This window comes from Seriola dumerili, unplaced genomic scaffold (assembly GCF_002260705.1).
Source record: "Seriola dumerili isolate Sdu_G_001 unplaced genomic scaffold, Sdu_1.0 BDQW01000230.1, whole genome shotgun sequence".
Classification (NCBI taxonomy): Eukaryota; Metazoa; Chordata; class Actinopteri; order Carangiformes; family Carangidae; genus Seriola; species Seriola dumerili.
In genome coordinates this window covers 3,982,536-4,003,623 of record NW_019174485.1, presented here as the reverse complement: position 1 = coordinate 4,003,623, position 21,088 = coordinate 3,982,536, and the positions used below count along the sequence as shown (strand labels likewise).

Sequence of the window (21,088 nt, the reverse complement as noted above, 5' to 3'; positions counted from 1 at the left end):
TACCAAAGGCTATCTCACCCCAAACACTTCATTTTACCGGTCAATCAGCCTGAGGAAGCAGCTCAAATTGTTAGAAATACTAAATGTGAAACATATTTGGTGTAAATATTTTATCGCACACACAGTCATATTTGCTGTATCCAGAATCTATAATATATGATAATATACCAGTTACAGTAGACATTATGTTTTTGGGTTGTCCATCACATTTTTGTGAAGACAATACCTCAGTAACACCTTTAGGGAATCCCTTCATATTTGTTACAAACATTCACTTGGACTCCAGGGTGAAGTGAGTAGATTTTGGATTTTAAAGGTCGAAGGTCAGGTCACTGTGACCTAGCAAAACACGTTTTTGGCCTCTTGAATGTGATATCTCAACACCACCTTGTGGGAATTGCTTTAAATTTGGCACAGTCACTTGGACTTGGACTATATTCTGGTGGTGAAAGGTCACCATGACCGAACTAATTATGTTTTTGGTCATAACTGAAGAATTCACACACTTATTAATCATGGACTAGTTGTGGGAAGCATAGAACTGTGAGGCGGTAATTGTAGTTTTCTATAAAACGAGTGCTTTTACTTTTGATGTGTTAGTGTATTTTACTAGTGATGCTACTGTACTTTATAAGTAAAAGTCCTGTGTCAAACTCCCACTGGGGTGTTTTTACATTGTTATATCGGTACTTCAGGAAGGGACTGAGTACCTCCACCGCTGCATTTGATAGTCAGAAACAAACAGCGACCATAAACGAGCTCAAGCGGATCAAAATAAGTTGTTGAAGAGGACTGGGTTGCAGGACGGTTATCATTCAAATGACTGTGTCCGATAATGGACTCAGATCCACTTCATGACATCACTGGAGTGACAGGGCAGCCGTGTGTGGGGGGAAGAGGGGGAGGAGAGGGAGGAGGAGGATCTCTCCCCTTAAGTTTACTTTGCCCTTTGCGGGAGATGGGATTCAGCCTGAGCAAACCCGCCGAGAGACGACCAGGGACGGGGGAGGAAACTTTGTGAAGACGCTGAAACCTGCTGAATTTGGGATTATCTGCGGGTCATGGACGGTGTCGTCTAGCGGAGTTGTTGGCGCTTTCCTGGGTTGCGCGCTTGCAGCAGAGCGGACCTCGCAGTGCGGCTCCAGGCGGCTCTGAAGGAAACCATATCTGGTCAAAGTATTCGTTGCTGTCACCCAGCGGGACCGTCCGGCTATAAATAGCGCTGGAGGAGGTACGGAAATAAATGCAAAAATTATAGTGCACAGTCAAATGAGTGAAGATTGCACATCTACAGTCAAATACTGAACTGTACAACAGTTTTAAAATTGCTTGAAGAAAATAAGTTTCCATGAGGTCACTGAGAAGAAGGGGGGTTTCAGGGAAATTCAGGAATAGTTTTTGTTTTTATTTCGCTGTTAGTGTTTTCCTTCCTGCTGGAGAATGTTTTATTGGCTGTTCTAGGCTTACTCTTAAAGTAATGACTGCAAGTCCTAACACCAAAACTCTGCACAGGCAGCATTTACTACAATAGTCCTAACCTATAGTTCTTAGGGTCCTGGACACAATGTGTGGAATTCTATTACTACACAAGTGATGATATCTCATAATAATGATTAGTATAATCCTCAGATTTCTCTCTCACCTCTTACAGCCTGTAGAAAAACCATGAATTAAATTTCAACTAACTAATTCCAACAAAGTAGTTATTTTATTTGCTACAGCCATTCCATGTTTGGGCTCATTACCTAAGACCAATTACCTTGGTAGTTGATGGCATAACCAAAGCAGTATCTCTGTATCAAGTGTAAGTATCACCACCTTGCATAATCAGGATTTCAGTCACCCATTGCTGTGAGAGGCAACAGTTGTCTGCTGACATGTTGGTTGTCAGTTCCTCTGTGACCTACATACATCACAATATTAAATGGAGCCTTTAACCTTTGTTAGTTTGTAAGTAATGGTTTTCCTCTCAGTTTTGTTGAACGTAGCCCTGCATGCCCTGACACTGTGGTAAACCCGAGACAGCGTCTTTGGTCATCTCTCTACAAGTCTTCATATTGCTCAGTGTTTCACCATCTAAAACATGCTTACATGCATTCATAAGTCTAGTCTTCATCCCTAAGTTAAGTAATGTATCATATCTGGAGCTAACCTGAAAAAAAACACATGTGCTAAAACATTCTGACCTCTGCAGAATGCACACATGGCCTGACCTCAAGTCCAAGGCAGCAAGTGAGCTGCCAGGCCCCTGATTATACAGATCATGATATACGACTCCATACTGGTCCCCAAAGGAGGGAGACTAGCAGTACAGCAGCCTGTCACTGATGCGTTTAGTGTCCTCAGAAAAAAATGAAAGATAGTCTATTTTGAGTTTTCAGGGAAAAATATAATGAGACAATTTGATTATTATGACTTACACTTCATTGTTATCTCACCTTTACATGTAATGTAAAATATACGGTAACAACTTGATATAAAAAAGACTGGACACTGTATACTGCATCCAGATCAATTGAGTAATCGTCTATCTATGCTATGTTTCAATGCTAATTTTAAATCTACCATGAAAGTGGACGCTCTTATTACTGTCGCAGCAGAAACACACACACACACACACACACACACACACTGTCCTTGTGCTGGTCTCTGACACATGCATTATGACATGTGGCAGATAGGAGAGTGGGACAGTTGCTCTCAGCTGTTTTCTACTGAGCCATTTCGGAGACCTGTGCAATTCTAACAAGATAAGAACATAAGATTATTTTGCAATTAGCATTTGGTCAGAATCCTCAGGGATCTCGAGAGGGATCTGTAGAATAAATTATGTTTTTACTTGTGTCTGAATTTATTAAGATTTAGTTGTTTAAGTATACAAATCTGTGAAGGATAGGGTCAAACCAGCTAGTTTAACTCCTGCTTTAAGTGAGTTTGACATCAGCTTAGAGATGACAGTAATATATCTTGGATTTACCAGGCTATGAAATGTTCACACACTGCTTCCATGTCATTTTTTCATGACAGTGTAAAGTTTTCGAAAACATTGAGCAGGAAGTCATCTGCTGAAACTCTAAAGTACCACTGCTGTGCTCTCACTGTGTTTTATGTGCTGATTTATTGGCTGTAAGAGTTTTTGGCCACTCTGAGAGCATGTGTGAGTTTAACAGAGATTTGTGTGTATTTCATGGCTGAAAAAAGTCACAGCTTCACCGGGGTTTATGTTTAAAAATCTAGCTGAAAGATTTACAAAGAAATCACTGTTAAAGCAGGTCATCGTAGCACCTTGTTCTGCACAAGTAGCTGCACTGTGTAATTGTGGTTTAGATAATCAGATATTAGCACCATCAGCTTATATCTGATTTTTGATTTTGCAGTGAGAAAAGCTGTGCTCATGTGGGAGCAGATGCCATATAACATCACTTTCCAGGTTTTACACTCATCTCTTGTGTCTTGATTAATGATCCTGCATCAGTGCTGCTATTCTTAGAGGCTCGAGGATCGGACAAGCCTGGTTTAGAGGGGGTCAAGTCAACTGTTTATGACTTAACAGGGCACATTCAGACTCTGGTCATTTCTGGTTGTTCCTCCTTTCTGCCCAGTGAATGTGCTCTAATGAAGCAGAAGCTTGTAGAAAACGTTATAAATACAGTCGTGGGTCTGTTTGATATCATCAGAGCAGGTCGGTATCTTCCAGGAGACTTGCAGCATTATTTGGAGTCCAGCCCAGTTCTTCATCTTTGGTTTTGGAAACTTGTCTTGTCACAGAGCTTAGAGAAAGCAGAACAAAAGAACGGCACGCTTGACCTTACCTTTTAGGAGGTTAGCCAAAACACACTTGCTGATATACTTAAGATCAAAAAGGATCGTTTGCACTCGGAATTGTACTCCTTGAATGCTGAATTTCTTGCACTTTGGTTGGTTTCTAATCTCCATCTCAACCTTTTTACTGCCTAATTTGAGTTCATTCTGATCCTCGCATGCAGCAGGCTCGGTAAAGTTATTATTAGTCTTGTCATGTGGGGATCCATCAGCAGGAGCTCAAAACACATTTCAAACCCTGACCCAGAGTTGTAAGGAACCAGGGCTTAGAGGCAGCACATATGCCAAAGTGTTTGGTGTTGTGACCCACAAATGTTCCGCTGCCGCTCACCCATCATCAGTCATCTGGTCCCACAGCCAAGACTCGGACCTGCCATGGAGAGAGGTAGAGATAGAGGAAAACAGATCTAGAGTCTCTCCAACCTGCCAGCTGAGATAGAAAGCATGAGAAAAACACATTTGCCGACAAGATATTTGGTTTATTCAGTGTTGACTTTTATACTTTTCTGCAGAGTGCTTTTAGAGGAAAAGCAGAGCTGCATCCTGAGACTGCTTTATGACAGATAGTTCAGCAAAGGGATATAATACTGGGAGGAAATGGAGCTTTAAGTTTCGACAGACAAAATGAGACCGGGTGAACAGGTGAAAACTTATGCTGGTTAAAGATGTCTGCTGTTATAGTCATGGAATATATAAAAGGAAATTGTCCATTGTAGCTACTGCAGCAAATCATACTCCTGTGGTCTGTTGTTAAACTGAGGTAAACAGCTGATTTGTATATTTTATCTTAGTTGTATATAAAAACTGAATTCCTGTTTGGTTTCTAATTGCTACTGTCAGTGATTTCAAATGTTTCAGGCCCATTTTTTCTTATCAAACATATTTTCACAACACCTTCTTCATTACCCAGAGGATTTGACAATCAGTCAGACAGTCAGAACAGCCTTATGTGAGCTTCTCACTGTCTTTTTCTCTAGTTTGAAAATGCTAATCCAATTTACAGAAACAATTTCTCTTTCTTCCTAAATGTTTTACCATAAATTACACCACGTAGAACAATTCCAAAAAGGTATATCTTAAACAAAGAATTATAGCTCGACATAAATAAGCTTATTCGCTTTCACGCAAAAAAGAGGTGGCTGAGATGGGAAGATAGATAGATTGATAGATTTTTGTTTGTTTGTTCCCCCTGTTTCAGGACACATCTCAGAAATCTAATATTTGAATACAAAAAAAATAATAATCTCTAGTGCATCTGCAGTGAAAACAGCATCAGGTGATACGTAAAGGTTACATTCTACCACAAGCAATATGGGAGTTCATTGCGGAGCTACTTTCAAACTGCCAATTGCCTTCTAATTGTGAGAGCTATTAGTCTCTCCTCACTCTCTGCCTCTGCCTCCTCCAGGTCTGTCTCTCTTTCCCAGGAGCGCTACAGGCACTTGGCTGCCTTTGCTGTTATTTTAGCCCTGAGCTGGGGGTCATTGAGGTGAGTACAGTCAAGTTTTTACGGCAAAGAGCAACACTGAGTGACGCTTGGTTAGTGTATATCTCCCTTTTTGTCTTGAGCCAGCCAGTTTTGTATTTCTCTGACCCTTGAAACACTGTTATTCCACCATTCATTTTATTACTGTTTTCTTACCCGTTGTCTCCATCCACAGATATCTTCTTCTTTTTTTTTCTCAAACCCCAGGGTCTTCCAGGCTCCTGATCTACATTTTGTCTTTTCGTGTGGAGGGGTTATTGAGGTAAGGGAACCGTTGGAATGCCTCTCAAATCCCTTCATGTGTTTGTACAGTATAAACTTACCTTGGCAGCACTGAATCTCATATCTCAGACACATCTCAGAAATCTAAACCTTACAAAGAGAATACAAGATGAGAGATCAAGGTGATAGAAGTAAAACTTTGGCTGAATTGCTAATTATATCACCTAAAGCAAGTTGAAGTACAGGAAATTTAAATGTAAGATCAAGATTGTAATATACTGTGAAAGCTAACTCTAGCTGCCAGAAATCAGACTGTCGTGTTGTATCTGAAACTCACCATTCAGCATTGCTGACATTTATTGTCATATAATCCTCTTGAGCAGACAATCCAACCAACGATGACAATGACAACTTTGTGCATCAACGCTTTATTCTACAGTTTGTATGCATTTCATGTTGATGTAATTCATGTTTCCAGGTGTGCTGTCCGTCATGTCGGTGTTGAAGAAGGAGATGGAGAAGTACAGGGACATAGATGAGGACGAGCTGCTGAAGAAACTCTCAGAGGAAGAGCTGCAGCGGTTAGAGGATGAATTAGAGGAGCTGGATCCTGATGTAAGTTTATAATATAAAGCCCATGAGAAGCTATTGCTGTCACTGTGTTGGTGTCAGTGGAGAATTATGGGATCATTCAGGCTTAATAGAGCCCCCTTACGTAATATACTGCAGTCTACTGTATATCACTACAGCTACATGTGCTTGTGTTTTCATTGGAATTGATGTTAGCTAGTAATTTCTGGTTTTAAACCAGTCGGACTGTTCTGAGTGCAAAACATTTGAACGTACTCATGAGTAAATGGCTCTAATGTAAATAATGGTTTCTACAGTGTTAGTTCAGTGGCAGCTGATGGACTGTGCTTTGAATGCTATGTAGCTAAAACCAGCTAATAAACAGTCATGCGGTTAGTTGGCAGTTGGTGTTACTGCACAATGTGACCATTAGGCTGGTTAGAATTTATATTCTCTTATTGACTGTAATCAAACTAAAGATGAGTTGTGGAGTTTAGTTGATGACCCGCAGTTTTGTTTGAGTGTGTGCAACGGTTTGGCCAGAATTGTGACAGCTGAAATAAACCAGTAATCCTCTATGTGGAATGAAGTGGTTGCATCAGTAAAAGTAACTGGATGCAACATAAAAAAACAGATTGAATATGAAAAAATAGAATTTAAACAGTTGGGATTTATGCTACATATATTAATATATTACATATATGTTAGTGTTTGATAGAAAGTTTTGATAATCTATTTGCTGTTTAAGTCATTAATTGGGCAAAAATGCTAAACATGGATGGTTTCAGCCTCTTGGATATTAAGATTTGTTGAATGCTGAATATCTTTGGTTTGTGGACAAAACAAGCAGTTTAAAGGGGTCGTTTGGATCTACAGAATGGCAGTTGGCAATTTTTCTCAACAATTTATTGAAAAATAATAAATGAATCCAGACAAATCCATCTTGAAAATATACATTCATCAAATGAATGAGTGAGGAACTATAGGAGACAACTTTGGTTATTAAGGCTAAGTGAAACTGAGCCAACGGAGATAAATTCTAGAAAATACTCACATATGCCAGTCACATATGTGATGTGACTGATTTTGTCACGTTTCGTCACCTTTTCCTCTGGAATTTTAAGTATTTCTCTATTTGCACTGAATGCACTGACCTGGGAGGCCGGGTAGTGTTTCACAGTTTCAGCCATTGTGCTTCAGGAGGTTCAGGACATCAGTAGTTTCTGTTGATTTTTATGATGTATTTACTTCAGCATGTCTTGCATCCACCACCAGCTTCATACCCTCAGTGATGCATCATGGGTGGTGACAGCAGCTGTATTAGCTTTCTGATGAATGTGTAGTTGCTCACAAAGTGACTGGACTCCCCCTCAATACCAAGGGGATGACTGGTAGGGAATAATCTACACGACTGTGTGTGTGTGTGTGTGTGTGTGTGTGTGTGTGTGTGTGTGTGTGTGTGTGTGTGTGTGTGCGTGTGCGTGTGCGCGCGTGCGAGCGAGAGAGCGCGAGAGAGAGAGAGACTAATGCCAGCACTGAGTTACCGGAGGGACTCCATGATATAAACAGTGAGAGGCAGTGTGTGCATACTTACCTTGTTTGTGCCTGTTTATGAGGGTAACCTGTTACACAACAGTGAACTGTCCCAGGTCTTTGAGATACACTATAACCTTCCCAGCAAGGCCTCCCACATCAGTTCCAGTAAGTCATTAAAAAGGCTTCATCATGCTCGACACAAAAACATCCCATCTGCCAGCTGTGCTGTGATTGTAGAGAGATAAATTTATTGTCAATCATCTAGAGAACATTTTGTGTTTTAGTACGTACAGTACTGCGTCACGGTCATACGCTTACACACTACAACTAGGACTGTTTACTTTTACTAAGACACCATGGTCACATCCTTTTGGCTCTCACTTGAAGTCTGAGATTTCTTACATATTCGGATCCCTGGTCTAACGTCCTGTTGTAATTTGGAATAGGTTAATACAAATCACATGTACTTTTACTGGTAACATTTCTTAAATCATGGAAGGTGAACATTTTGTTATTTTTCACTCACCCACATAACTAAAGCTGCACTAATTAATATTATTACTCACCATTTTAGCTTCTTTCTGCGCATTGTTTTGGTTTTATGACCCACAACTTTACCATTTTCTCATTCCTCTGTATCTGCTGGATGTGTGAGTTAGTTCCTTGATCTCAGACTTGTGCTCACAGACGTGTACTGTATAAGTTACATGTAGATGTCTACTGTGGCTTGTGAGAGCAAGAGAGAGATAGACCAAATGAGATAGAGAGGGAAGTACAGTTAAGAGGGACGAGAGAGAGAGAGAGAGTCTCATGCTGGTTAAAAAAAAAATATTCAGGGGCTGAGTGTAAGAGGCCTGTTATCTGCAGCTGATATAAGTGTGTGACACAGAAAGCTTGGCAGTGTGATATTCCCTTGGCTTTACTATATATACTACTGTAAGTCACGTGAACATTTATGGATCACTACAGGAAGTGCTGAATGAGAGCAACAGAAACCGAACAACTGTGAAAATGCGGTCTGTGTCAATTGTTTGGTATCTTTTAGAAAATTGTTTGCTGCTTCGAGAGTATTGTTTTTTTGGAAGCTTCTGATTAAAGGAGAGAGACTGAAAGCAGATGAATAAGAGTGAGAGAGACAGGCAGGCAGGGAGGAGAGAGAGGCCTCTGAGTGCTGACAAGACAGATAAGATATGAAGCTATAAGTAGCACTTTGAAGAGCTTGGTTTTTGAATCTTACTTTAAGTTGAAAATAACTTGGTATGCAGCAAAGCTCTGGGAAACATCTTGGTCCTGTGTTGGTCTGGAGTAGAGATTGGAACTGATGTGGGAGTTGAACCAGAGCAAAGATACAACACCATTATCTCTGTATCTATCTCCCTTATTGTAATACTCGTTGTATCTCTCTTCAAATCCTCAAAATTGTTAAAAGATTTAATACAAACAATACAATATTAATGTTGGGCATATTTTTATAGTATTGTTAATGAAAACCTACAAAATGTATGAAAAATTGTATTTTTTTATTTTATTTATTTATTTATTTTTAAATTTAATTTTTGTTTATTTGTTGAATTTTCATCAATAACTGGCAAACGAGAAAGCACTGCATCATATGACTCACGCCATTTTTATTGTATAGCTACAATGAGTTGCACTTGTCCTAATTTTCAATCATCATCAGAATGAAAGAGGTTGAAGATTTACTTCAACCAAGAAAGGTCTCCTTCATTTTCACTGGAGCTGCTAAAAACGATTGTAGTCACTGATGCTGGGAAGACATAATTAAGATTACTGTTTCATTCATTAATGCTTCTGTAGCGAGGAGGAAATCCTGGACTAATTTGTTCTTCATTGTTCTGCACTAAAGTTGCACGGTATAATAGGATTTAATGACTATGATAGGAACAAATTCAGAAATTTAAAAAAATAATTTTTCCAGTGCCAGTAAATTATGAAAATTCCCATCCTTGTGTAGAATGCGTTGTTGCCAGCTGGGATGAGGCAGAAGGACCAGACTAAGAAAGCTCCGACAGGAACGTTTCAGAGAGATAACCTCCTGGCCCATCTGGAGAAACAAGCCAAAGAGCACCCAGACAGAGAAGACCTGGTGCCTTTCACAGGGGAGAAGAGAGGTAAGAATTTGTTTTCTCATATTGAATATACTTAGATTAAACGCTGGCTCAAAGCACTGTTTTTACAAAGTGAACAAATGACTAGAACATTGAATGTCAAGACTGTTTGGTTTCCCTTGCATATTAAAGATAACTGAGTTATCCAAGTATGAGAGCTGAGGGGAGGATGGACTCTCCAATCCTTGAGATGTAGTGGGGGGAGAAAATTATAAATGAATGGGAAACATGAGCCATCCATGAGTACAACTTTATTTTTTTAGTTCCCTAAAGGGAGATTGGTTCCACAAGCACCAGCCTAGTGTGGACACAGGTGTGTGACGGATGGTGAGAGATACCAAACATCCCTATGTGAAACTCTACAAGGTCTCCCTGCTGTCACCTTCATCATGATCCTCCTTGCAGGTGTTATGGTCTTACTGCAGTCTATCCTGTGTACTTAAAAGACCTGAGACATTTCAATTTAATTCCACAGACCAGCAGTAAAGCTGGTCCAGGTGGAACAACTAAGTAGCTGCAAACTGGATCATATGAGTGGCGTGGAGCGATAGCAGTTTCTGCTCCCTGTTTAAAACTTTCTCCCATCAGTCCGCTTGCAGCCACTCCATGTTTTCTATTTGCCGCTGCCCTCCTGCTCACCCTGAGGGTCAGGCAAAACCTTCATTGTTGGATGTGAAACATGTTAACAGGTTTAAAAAAAACAAAAAACAGCCTGTAGTCAGGGGTGACATGAAGGGATATTCACCTCAGACGGCTCAGTTGTTATGTAAGAGAGCTGGTTTTCAACACGTACTATTGTATATGCTGTATTTCGAAACAACTTCTTTAACAAGTTAATGGTTGTAGTTTTTACAAATCATACTGACTTACTGAAGAAATGTTTTCTCCGCCTACATGAAGGTAAGGCTTGTGACAATGATTTATCTGTCATGGTTAGATACATATATTATTAGATATAATACTGATGCTTTCATGTCAACGTCCAGGACAACTTGCAACTTATTAGTACATGGACTTTGTTGACTTCATGTATTTCCCAGCAATGTTCCACTCATCTTCAATAATGTGATCAGCTAAGATTTAGGTGCTAGTGATACCAGTCATAGTAGTTGTACTTGTACTGTCATTCTTGTCTGGTAAATCAATCAATGTTGCAGGGAAAGCCTGGGTACCTAAAAAGAGGGTGGACCCCATCATAGAGAGCGTGACCCTGGAGCCAGAGCTAGAAGAAGCCCTTGCTAGTGCTAGTGATGCTGAACTATGTGACATTGCAGGTAACACACACATTTACTCATGCCTTCACACACATCTCTTCACAGTCACATATGCTATGTGCACAAAGCTTATTGGTTTCAGTTTTCTCCAATTTGAACCATATATGAGTATTTTAATAGAAGTCTTGAACAGATTTTTATGCACCAAAGAAAAATTGTAAATGTTGGTTTTTGTTTTAGTGTTTTTTTTTCTGTTTTTGTTTTTAATTTCATGTGTTTTCTCATGTTTATAATTCAAACATTTGGATTTTTTTTTTAAGAAAAACAAAAAAATTAAAATTAATAGAGAAATTAACAGAAAAAATGAGCACACAACCTCTGTAGGAGACTTTGAATAATCTTTGAATTTGTAGTGTTGAATTTGCTAAATTGCAGGTGTCTGATTATTCTTCATCTTCATCTCCTGTACATTCACTAATCACTATCAACACACCATCGCACCCTTTAACTTTTCCTCAATCTAACTCTTCTCCGTGTCTCTAGCACTCCTTCCACCTTCCCTCCACCCTTCCCTTTCATCTCTCCATCAGCCCCTCCATCTTCTCCGCCTCCTCCATCCCTGCTGGATCTCTCTGTTCGCTAGCTGAACACCATCCAGGGTATCTGTAGACTGCACAAAGTATTTGCATGGAACGATTCTACTCCTCTGTCATGTCCACGTTGTCAGCCTGTGTTAAACAGACATTTGGCAAAACCATGCAGCTCAGCTCACAACCAGACAGATGCCTGTAACCATACATGCATTACACAGGACTATCATAGAGTCTGTGTGATGCATGGCAAATTTCATTACTGCGGCAAATATTTTGCTGCATGTACAAACTTTCAGTTTGTTGCCATGACGTGTCTATGACTGATGCTTTATATACTGCAGATAATAGCACGGAGGTCTCTTTAACCTTTGACATACACTTTAGTAATAACAACACCAGGTTTTAAGTCGGTAATAGGAAAGTTATGATATAGTGTTGTGACGTTATACTGATGTTATGAACGCCATTATTTCCTACCTTGTGATGAGTTAGATTTGTCCACTACCAAAGTCCCCTCCATTATCATGCCAGCCTCCGCCACCCACCCACCCACCTTTCTACTAAGAGCAGCTTGGTAGCTCGCGTTCCCTGACTGTTTATGTCTTTGTAAACACAGGCTGTGCTCATGCTCTTGATCTGTCTGACAAACAGATGAGGTGATAATTTGCTCTAAATCACATCTTTTGTATTGTATCCTGTGTCCAAAAAATTATTTCAGATTCACTGCTGCCAAGACACTTACTCTGATGGGTGGCTTCACAAGCTCATACCTTGACATCCTTTATAGTCGTGATGTAGAGGGTAGTAGTCAGCCAACAGAGAGCTGGACCTTGGCTACGGCTGCAAAAGCAAAGCTAGTACATATTACCAATTAAACCACTGCACCTGAAACTTTGCAGCATACAACTGCTTGACTTGTTTGCAATGCTGCTTTTGTGCTATCTCTATTAGCATGGTGGTCCACTGTACGGATGTAACCAGACAATCGCTACATCTATGGATGCCTTTTCAGCATCTCTGTCTCTCTTTCTTTTCTGTCCCTCTGTTTATTCCCTTTGTTCTCCCCATCCTCATTCTGTCTTCTTGCTGTCTTGCAGCCATCCTGGGTATGCACACCCTGATGAGTAACCAGCAGTACTATGAAGCCCTGGCCAGCAGCACCATAGTCAACAAGCAAGGCCTCAACAGTACATACACCACACACACACACACACACACACACACACACACACTTGCACACATGTATGTCACTCAGTCTTGATTTGGAGAAATCTGCCAGTTGCATGAGCTGTCTTCACTTGATTCAAACAGGGACACATTTGCTGCAGGGATTTTCAAGAAGCAAGTTAAAGTAGCTTGAAATACAGCAGATCACTCGGCTGGTTTGAAGAAAATATATCAGCTCACTCGAGAAAAATGTTGAAGTTGGAGTTGGCCTGGATTGGAATCAAGTGAAATGATCTCATCTTGGCAGAATGTTGATTTATTTTACCAAAGATAATAGGTTCAGTCTTTTTTTTTTTTTTCTTCTTGCGCTTCATCCATGCACAAATACAGTTAAATATGTTAAAACTAAGTACATAAGCAGATAAAATTAAGAATATACAGACACTCATACGTTGTCCTATAGGTCCTCCAGGAATATCACTGATGAGTCATGTGTGTATCATTCTTACACTATACAGTGTAAACGATTGTAAGTTGATATTGCTTTTATCCCCCCATCACACAGAGGCACACACACGAGAACACACATACACATTAATAAGCCATTGTTTATCTTAAGTGGCTCCTCCTATAGATATTCCTCAAGCTGTAAACCGAGTCAGAGTCAGAATATCTCACTTCCAAATATGATGTCTCTCAAAAAAGAGCCAGCTCTAAACTTCTGAATTGCCTGACGAAATTGTCCCTTGCTTTGTTTTCAGTACATAAAACATGTTTAGACTGCATGTTTTGAAGGGAAATTCATTAGATGGTATTATGTAAATTGGACAATTAAGCAAAGGACTTTGTTGGTTTGTTGGTGAGTGTGTGCTGTAATTGTGTTGTATCCCAGGTGTGATCCAGTGCACCCAGTATAAACCAGTCCCCGATGAGGAGCCCAACTCCACTGACGTAGAAGAGACCCTGATGAGAGTGAAGAGGAACGACCCTGACCTAGTTGAGGTCAACCTCAACAACATCAGGGTAAGAGTGTGTGTGTGCGTGTGTCTGTGTGAATATCATGTTGGGGATATGAGCTTCATGCTATGTCTACAAACTCAATATCACCAAAGTTTGATTTACTTTGGCTTCTGTTTTAACTGAAACAAGTTTTATATATAATATGAAACACCTGATCCTCTATTAATTATATTCATCTGTCCCTGATAGTTTTTTCTAGTACTTACATTTGAAGAAACTAAACTTTATCCAAATACATATGTTTGATGACATGTATTTTCTAAAAACAGAAACTACCTTACTTCAATGAACTAAATGTAGTTTTCACATTTTAATTTTTCAGACCAAATTTAAAAAAAAAGCTATGGTTTAAGAAATAAACTCTGAATTCATTTTAGTGCATGAAGGGAATTTCTTGAAACACAGCACATTATTTTATTTGTTAAAAAATGAGACATAGAGCACTTACTGAGTTTTTCTGTTCACAGAACATCCCTATCCCAACTCTGAAAGTGTACGCTGAGGCTCTGATGAAGAACACTGTGGTGGAGCGGTTCAGTATCGTAGGAACCAGAAGCAATGACCCCGTAGCATTTGTAAGTTATAGCTGCAACATTTTATTGCTTCGTTTCTCTGAAATGGATCAGCCAAGTTCATCTTATCTTTTATTTGGTGGTTTGAATTTGTTTGATTGAGTTATGGGTAGCACTGTTTGTAAAGATAAACTCTCTGCACGTGTTGTGCACTCCAACTGTTTTTCTAAACAAAAAATTCAACCATCTCTATACTTTAATTCAAATCTTTTTTTAATTTAAAGTGTTGCTTTCTCAACCAGCCACCTCGTGTTTGTGGTCAGTCATTGTGACAATGGCACTAACAAAACACAAAACTGTCAATATGCAGTTGGGTTAAGAGCTTCCTAATAATTCATGTTGTATATAATCCCTCTAACGCTCTCTAGTTTTTCCTATCTAATAAGACATATCCATCAGTGAGTCTCACTGAGACCCTTTATGGTGCTGTATCCCTCATTTTGGCAAACCAGTAGCCGGATTATGGAGCACATGGCTGCAACACTATGAGTGAATTTAGCTTTATTATGTGCTGTGTGTTTCCTCAGGCCCTGGCAGAGATGTTGAAGGTTAACACGACGCTGAAGAGCCTGAATGTTGAGTCCAACTTCATCACAGGGACTGGAATCCTGGCCCTCATAGAGTCACTGCAGAATAACACCACGCTACTGGAGCTGAAGATAGACAATCAGGTACCAACATTCAACACACATGCAACCCAACCTGCATAGGGTACATGCAGACTCACACACACTTACCATGCACAAAAATGTGTGTGTGGGCATGTGTGTCAATTAGTGTACACAGGCCATCTTTGCCACTTCAGTCTAATGCTCCTAGATTGCCTTGTGATGTGTCATACTGCATAGTCGTACATCTCTGACTCACTGCTTGCCCGTTAGTTGAACTTGTTGAATGATTCACAGATTTTTTTTTTTTATCTCCCCTCTTTCTCTTGTATGTCTTTGCCATTTGGCTCCATTGATTGATTAATTGAAATGATAATAAACTGAAATTGACAAAGCATGTTACCCCCTGCCGCTTCATCTTCTGTTATCAGATCACTGTGTTATCAGTAGTGGCACTAATGTTCAGTTCATGGACTCCTCCTCTTGCTCTTTGGTGTCTTATCTCTCTATTCCTCTAACATTCCCGTCTCTCTATCGCAAATCTAATTTTGTTTTTAATCTAACTCTTCCTGTCTCTCCTCACTTTCTCTCCAAACTTCCAGAGCCAGCCCTTAGGCAACAAGGTGGAAATGGAGATCGCCAGCATGCTGGAGAAAAACACCACACTGTTGAAGTTTGGCTACCATTTCACCCAGCAGGGCCCGCGCCTCCGAGGCTCCAACGCCATGATGAACAACAACGACCTGGGTGGGTTACACACACACACACACACACACACACACACACGCACGCACACACACACACACACACACACACACACACACATACACACACACATACACGTACATGCATGCATTTCATAGTGCAGATGCAGCTTTGAGCCTTGGATACATGCACATGAACACACACACACACAGAGAAAACAGAATTGGGAACATGACAAAAGTCCTTGGGCTGGACTCAAACTGATAACATTTCAAGTACATAATGTATTTGAGTACTGATTCACCTCACTATGCTTTATTCAGTTACATAACTTTCTTTCAGTAGTATTGCATTTGGCAGTGCTAGTTGTTATGTGCGTCAGTGCCGACAGTATCTCCACTATATCTCCTTGAGTTGTACTTTAATCAGACTCTAATAGAGGAATCAGTGTGACATCATTGGCTAGAAAGCCCCCCCCCAATCAAAACAGTGCCTTCCTAAGTTATGACATCAGCACTAAGAAAAGACTTTGCATGAGAGGGAGGACAAAATGAAACTAGTGGAGGAAAAGTTTATTGCACTTGGCAGGAGATATTTAGGTTAGTATTTAAGTTTGCTGACTTTATTTTTGACTTTTCTTATTTACTAATGTCTTTATTTTATACAGGGTAACACGATACAAAAAAACTTTACTCACACACTGACAGACAAAGTTACAGAGTTAGAAAGAGGCTTTCATTAGTGTCAACAAGCTGGTCTGTCAGATTTTGTGAAATGCCTTCCTGTGAAACTATGTTGACACATGATTTGTGGCTCATTGTCAGTCATATCCTTTGCTTGTGTTCTTGCCCAACTTTAACAATAACAATAATAAGAATAATCTACTGAATGTTTTTAAGTTTGTGTGAGTGTGTTTGCTCTTGAACCTCCTGTGAGAATCAGTTTTAGGATGAGTGCATGAATTGATGCAATGTTGGCTGTCTTCTCTTCAACCAGAGGTTATCACAGGATTGAAACTGAGAATTAGGATTACAGGATTAGATTAGGATACATTTGAGTTCAGGTTATGGTTTCTTTTTTTTATGATGTTTTCATAATCTTCTTGTATTGTGTCACAAACCCTTTGAAGTTGTGTCATAATTTGTCATGATTTTCCTTCCCCATCATCTTGAAGCCCGTGTCGTCAGGTCAGAGTCGGACGGCTCCTTCACCCTCACTCTGTCTGTCCCTGAGCTGGAGAGGGCCTTTGGGAAAAAGTTCAAGTCCAAGACAAAGTAAAAAAAAAAAAAGAAAAGAAAAGAAAAAACCTTGAAACACAAACACAGCACTATTTGACTGCTCAGCCTTGTCTCTCTTCTGCCAACATCTTCCTGGTTCTTTTCCAGATCACGAACCGCTGCCACCTCCTGTCATACTCCTCTGAGAGTTTCTGTTGCCTCTCCGCAGCACCTATCATCACTTTCCTTCTTTTCCTCTTCTAGTCATCTCTTCGGCTACTGACAGTGCCTCCCAAATTTAGCCGTTGCTCTTTTGTCCCCACTGTAAGTAGAGTATAAATTTTGTTGCCACACTGCTGTTCAAAAAGGCAACAAACTGGAATATTTTGATGTCCACAATATCCAGAAACAGGTAAAAAGGATGTACAATATTGAAAAAATTCTGAGCGCATTTGACATGAAAAATGCTAAAGAGATGTAAGCACTTGTGCACATGTGTCATATGCCCAAGTAACTGATCAAACAGCATCCACTATATGCCTCTTCTCTGTTTGAATTCTGATTGTGCTGGACGAAACGCTCTCTTTTTTTCCTCGCCTTGGCTGTTTCCTTAGCTGTTTGTTGGAGTTCGCTCCTCTTTTGGCTGCACTGTGAATCTGCGGAAACCTTCGTGTTCTTCATCTGTTGTGTTTCCTACAACACTTTCCAATGAGTAAACCTGTGATGTTGTTTAAATGGCCACAAAACCTACATTATCTTTCTTCTTGGCCTTTTTACTCTGGATTTTCCTTCTATCCTGATCTGGTATTTTTTATTGTTCCTACTTTGTCCGGAGAAATTCTGCTTTTTCTGCTCAGCCTCTGAAGTTAGTTTTCTTCAGAAGAGCACTTCTGTCCTCTTCTAAACACTGCTCCTATCCAAAGATGGATTACCAACTGTGCAAACAGAAATGACTGTTAGTATTTTTTATTTCTTGTTTGAAAGTCATATAGTTCAGTTAAAAGACATAAAATGATTATAAAAAAGGCAATGAAGAGACTCAAAATGACAACACAGAGACACAGACCCAGTACAAAGAGATAAACAATAATGAAAAAGGCATGCAGAACAGCCATTAAAAGAAAGAAAACAACCACAAAGAGAGACAAACTACAAACTACACTTGCAATCTGGGGATATAATATAAAGGAAGGATGAAAGTCTTTTTACCTGTCTGTGCCCAGGGGCTAATTGTCGCCAGACCCTCATTGGCCCTGAACACTCCAGCTTCCCTGTGTGGCAGTTAGCTTATAGATGAAAAGATTATTCTTATAAGGCAACACCTACAAGTTCAATTCTAGTTTTAACTTAGTTTTGAGTTTGAGTTTCTTGATGTATGGTCAATTTTATTAAGTGAAATTGAGCTTTATAAAGTTACCACAAACTAATTACAGATCGCTAATTAATGAATACACAATAGGGAGGGAACAGAGGGGTCAATAGGGGCCCACAGCTCATTATTGTCTCATAGTGGGTCAATCCAGCCCTGCTTTTATCACCATCCCACCCATGTCTCTTGTCCTTTTTTCCTTCAAGAGCTCTTGCTAAAGCTATTTCCTTTTGCAACCACTTGTAGTAAAGGTGGTGTAACTTTGATCTTTATGTCCTGCTTTCTGAAAGCTTTCCCCTCTGTTCAGTTGCCTCTCTTCTTGCTCTATGCAAAGTAAATAAGGCAGGCCGACTTTGCTTTGCTTTAGCTAAAGATTATGATGATGACAAACCTTCCTGGAATGTCTAATTTGTCTCCCGTCCTTCCTTCTCTCCTCTCATCTTTTCACCTCTCTTTCCTCTTCATCTTTTGTGTTTTTGTCTTCTCTCTCTGTCCCTCCATCCTCTTCTCCATCTATAGTAAGAAAGAGAAGGCTTGAGGGAGGACCCATCTTCCCTAAGTGTCGGACGAATGTGTAGAAACCAGGGTTACCTTCAATTCCCTGTTCCCCCTTGACCCCCATCATCTTTATGGAACCTCTTCTCTTCTTCAAGCCTCACAACCTCTGACGAGCTACCCAGAAGACCATGACAACCACGTCATGTTCAGTTGTTCAGGGTTTTTGTTTTTGGAAAAGTTCTGAACTCTTACTGCTTTCTAGACCTTTTCTAGTAGATATTAGAGGATTAATCAGCATTTTTGTCCCTCTGAGCTTTCAGTTCATGCAAAAAGTACTTGGTATCTTTTTGGCTTGGACTTAGGTTTGGACAACAATACTTGCAGCTCTTTGTACGAACTAACCAGGCATTGCTTAGTCTCATCTTGAATCCTTTAAAATCTTATGAAGTGTCTAGATTCCATAATAAAGGGGCTGGAGGTCTGGTTTTGAATGAGGGCCCATTTGAAAGGTCAGGGGCCTTTAAGTGATCTGTGTTCCTATTGAGTTGAATGAATTCTAATAATTATTATTATTATTGTGCTGTAAATGAACTGTGCTGTCATTACTGTTGTTGCCAACAGTTTCTGAGGTTGCTTTAAGGTCGGCATACAAGGTATTTACTACCAACTATTACACCAAAGCCCATATTAATTTGACAGACAAAATTTTAAAAATATATATATATATATGAGGTATACTGTAATGTCACATTTTGACCCGGCCATGAAAATCTGATGTTATTGTCTTTTCCTATTCGGTCTAAACAGTATTTTAATAACTCACTGTCCTCAGATACTAAGCTATCCAGATTCTTCAGTAACAGATAGATTTATAAACCTGGCTACTGTGAGATTTGTTGCTATATACAGAATATATTTATTTGTGACAGACCTGGGAAAGAGTCAGAAAGAAATTCAGATACTTGACATAACTTGGATCGATTGTGCTGGATAGTGTAATAACTAGTGTAAAATATGTTGCTGTAAATGAAAATGTACACTCTAATTACTCTTTACACTGTTACACTATCAAACATTAATTTTAGCAGCCTCTGCAGAGAAATCCTACAAGCTGAGAATGACAACTGCCATTTCAAATTTTATTCACTGAGATCAGATATTCAATCAACCCACTGTAAAATATCCTACAAACACCATCTTCTTATGTAGAAGAAACTCTACATGGATGACCCAAAGAACTACAAGCATTCGAATGGATTTCTGCTACTGCTACACTTTCAACCAGGTCTGGTTTGTTGATTGTTTGTGTTTGTTTATTTTTATTTACTGGAGCTAAAAAAAAAAAAAGTGTGCCATAATGCGAACTGGTTGGTACTGTTGACTTACTGTTTATTACAGGTTTCACATTAATGCCTCAATCCAGGTTTGGACTGTTTTAGAAATGGATGTTAGATGCAGATTTAAAAACACAGGAAACCTCGAATGTCTTTACAGCTGTCAGATTATGCAGATCCATTTTATTTAAATAAGGAAATGTTTAGGTGATACGTAGTTTCAGAATGTTTACCTGTTTGATGGGTCTTAAATCAACCAGTGAACATCTGAAATATTGTATTACACTTTCATCTTGATTTGATCCGTAAAGAGTTCATAATGGAAATGTTCTTAGAGGTACCACATTGTTACGTCCTTGTTACTAACACCTACACCCAACTATAGCTATGTTGGTAATGATTATGCTGCTGTGCATTTGGCAGCACTTGAAGGGATGTCCTCCAACTTTAAAATCAACAGAACAATGAGAAAAAAGAAGGCTTAGCTACTCTCTAACCAGGAACTAGAGCTAAAACGTCCATTATTTTTTCAAGATGAAATGTGTCTCTATTTCCTGCATAAAGAAAATGGGTAAACTACCAGTTACAGACTTGAAGGTAAAACTGCTCCCACCATCTATGTTTTCTTGATGTGAACAACTGTACCTGATACTGACAAAGATTAAAGATTTAAAAAAAAATCTGACGGCATGTTTAAGGGTTAAATAACCCATTTAATGTCATTTCATACAGTATCACTACTTTGTTACTTTCTCGTCATTGCTGTAGGTGTTGTTGAACAAATGGTTATTAATGGATGTAAACATTTGTGCGACAGTAAGTAACTGAAGGGGGCAAAGACTCTGCCCCTGCCACTCAGTCTTTGTGTGTCCTGTTCTTTTCTTCTGTCCAGTGTTCTCTGATATTTTAGTGCTTGAGTCTGTGTTTTGTTAGATAGTTCAACTTTATTTGGTTGAATTTTTGTTTAAGGGATAAATAAAGCTTAAAAAATAATATTTCCACAACGTCCTTGTGCTTAAACTTAAC

General features: G+C 39.5%; 1 protein-coding gene across 2 annotated transcripts; it reads left to right on the top strand.

The window, feature by feature from the left end:
* The first annotated feature begins 953 nt into the window (after positions 1-953).
* On the top strand, positions 954-21,055 carry tmod1 (tropomodulin 1). Of its 2 annotated transcripts, XM_022755435.1 has the most exons (13): positions 954-1,231; positions 5,231-5,311; positions 5,516-5,570; positions 6,009-6,145; positions 9,612-9,768; positions 10,923-11,039; positions 12,670-12,759; positions 13,632-13,762; positions 14,227-14,334; positions 14,859-15,002; positions 15,542-15,686; positions 16,819-16,918; positions 18,750-21,055. In XM_022755435.1, the coding sequence occupies exons 4-13, from the start codon at positions 6,023-6,025 to the stop codon at positions 18,766-18,768; spliced, it is 1,134 nt and encodes a 377-aa protein (XP_022611156.1). In that variant the 5' UTR covers positions 954-1,231; positions 5,231-5,311; positions 5,516-5,570; positions 6,009-6,022; the 3' UTR covers positions 18,769-21,055. The 2 variants fall into 2 exon arrangements, with proteins under 2 accessions (XP_022611156.1, XP_022611157.1); XM_022755436.1 differs by lacking the exon at positions 16,819-16,918.
* Positions 21,056-21,088: the final 33 nt, after the last annotated feature.

Excerpts from the sequence above, each read along its gene's own strand:
- tmod1 (XM_022755435.1), top strand. The coding sequence starts at position 6,023 with ATGTCGGTGTTGAAGAAGGAGATGGAGAAGTACAGGGACATAGATGAG. Across the intron at positions 12,760-13,631 it reads CAACAAGCAAGGCCTCAACA|GTGTGATCCAGTGCACCCAG; the intron begins GTACATACACCA and ends GTTGTATCCCAG. Across the intron at positions 15,687-16,818 it reads GATGAACAACAACGACCTGG|CCCGTGTCGTCAGGTCAGAG; the intron begins GTGGGTTACACA and ends ATCATCTTGAAG.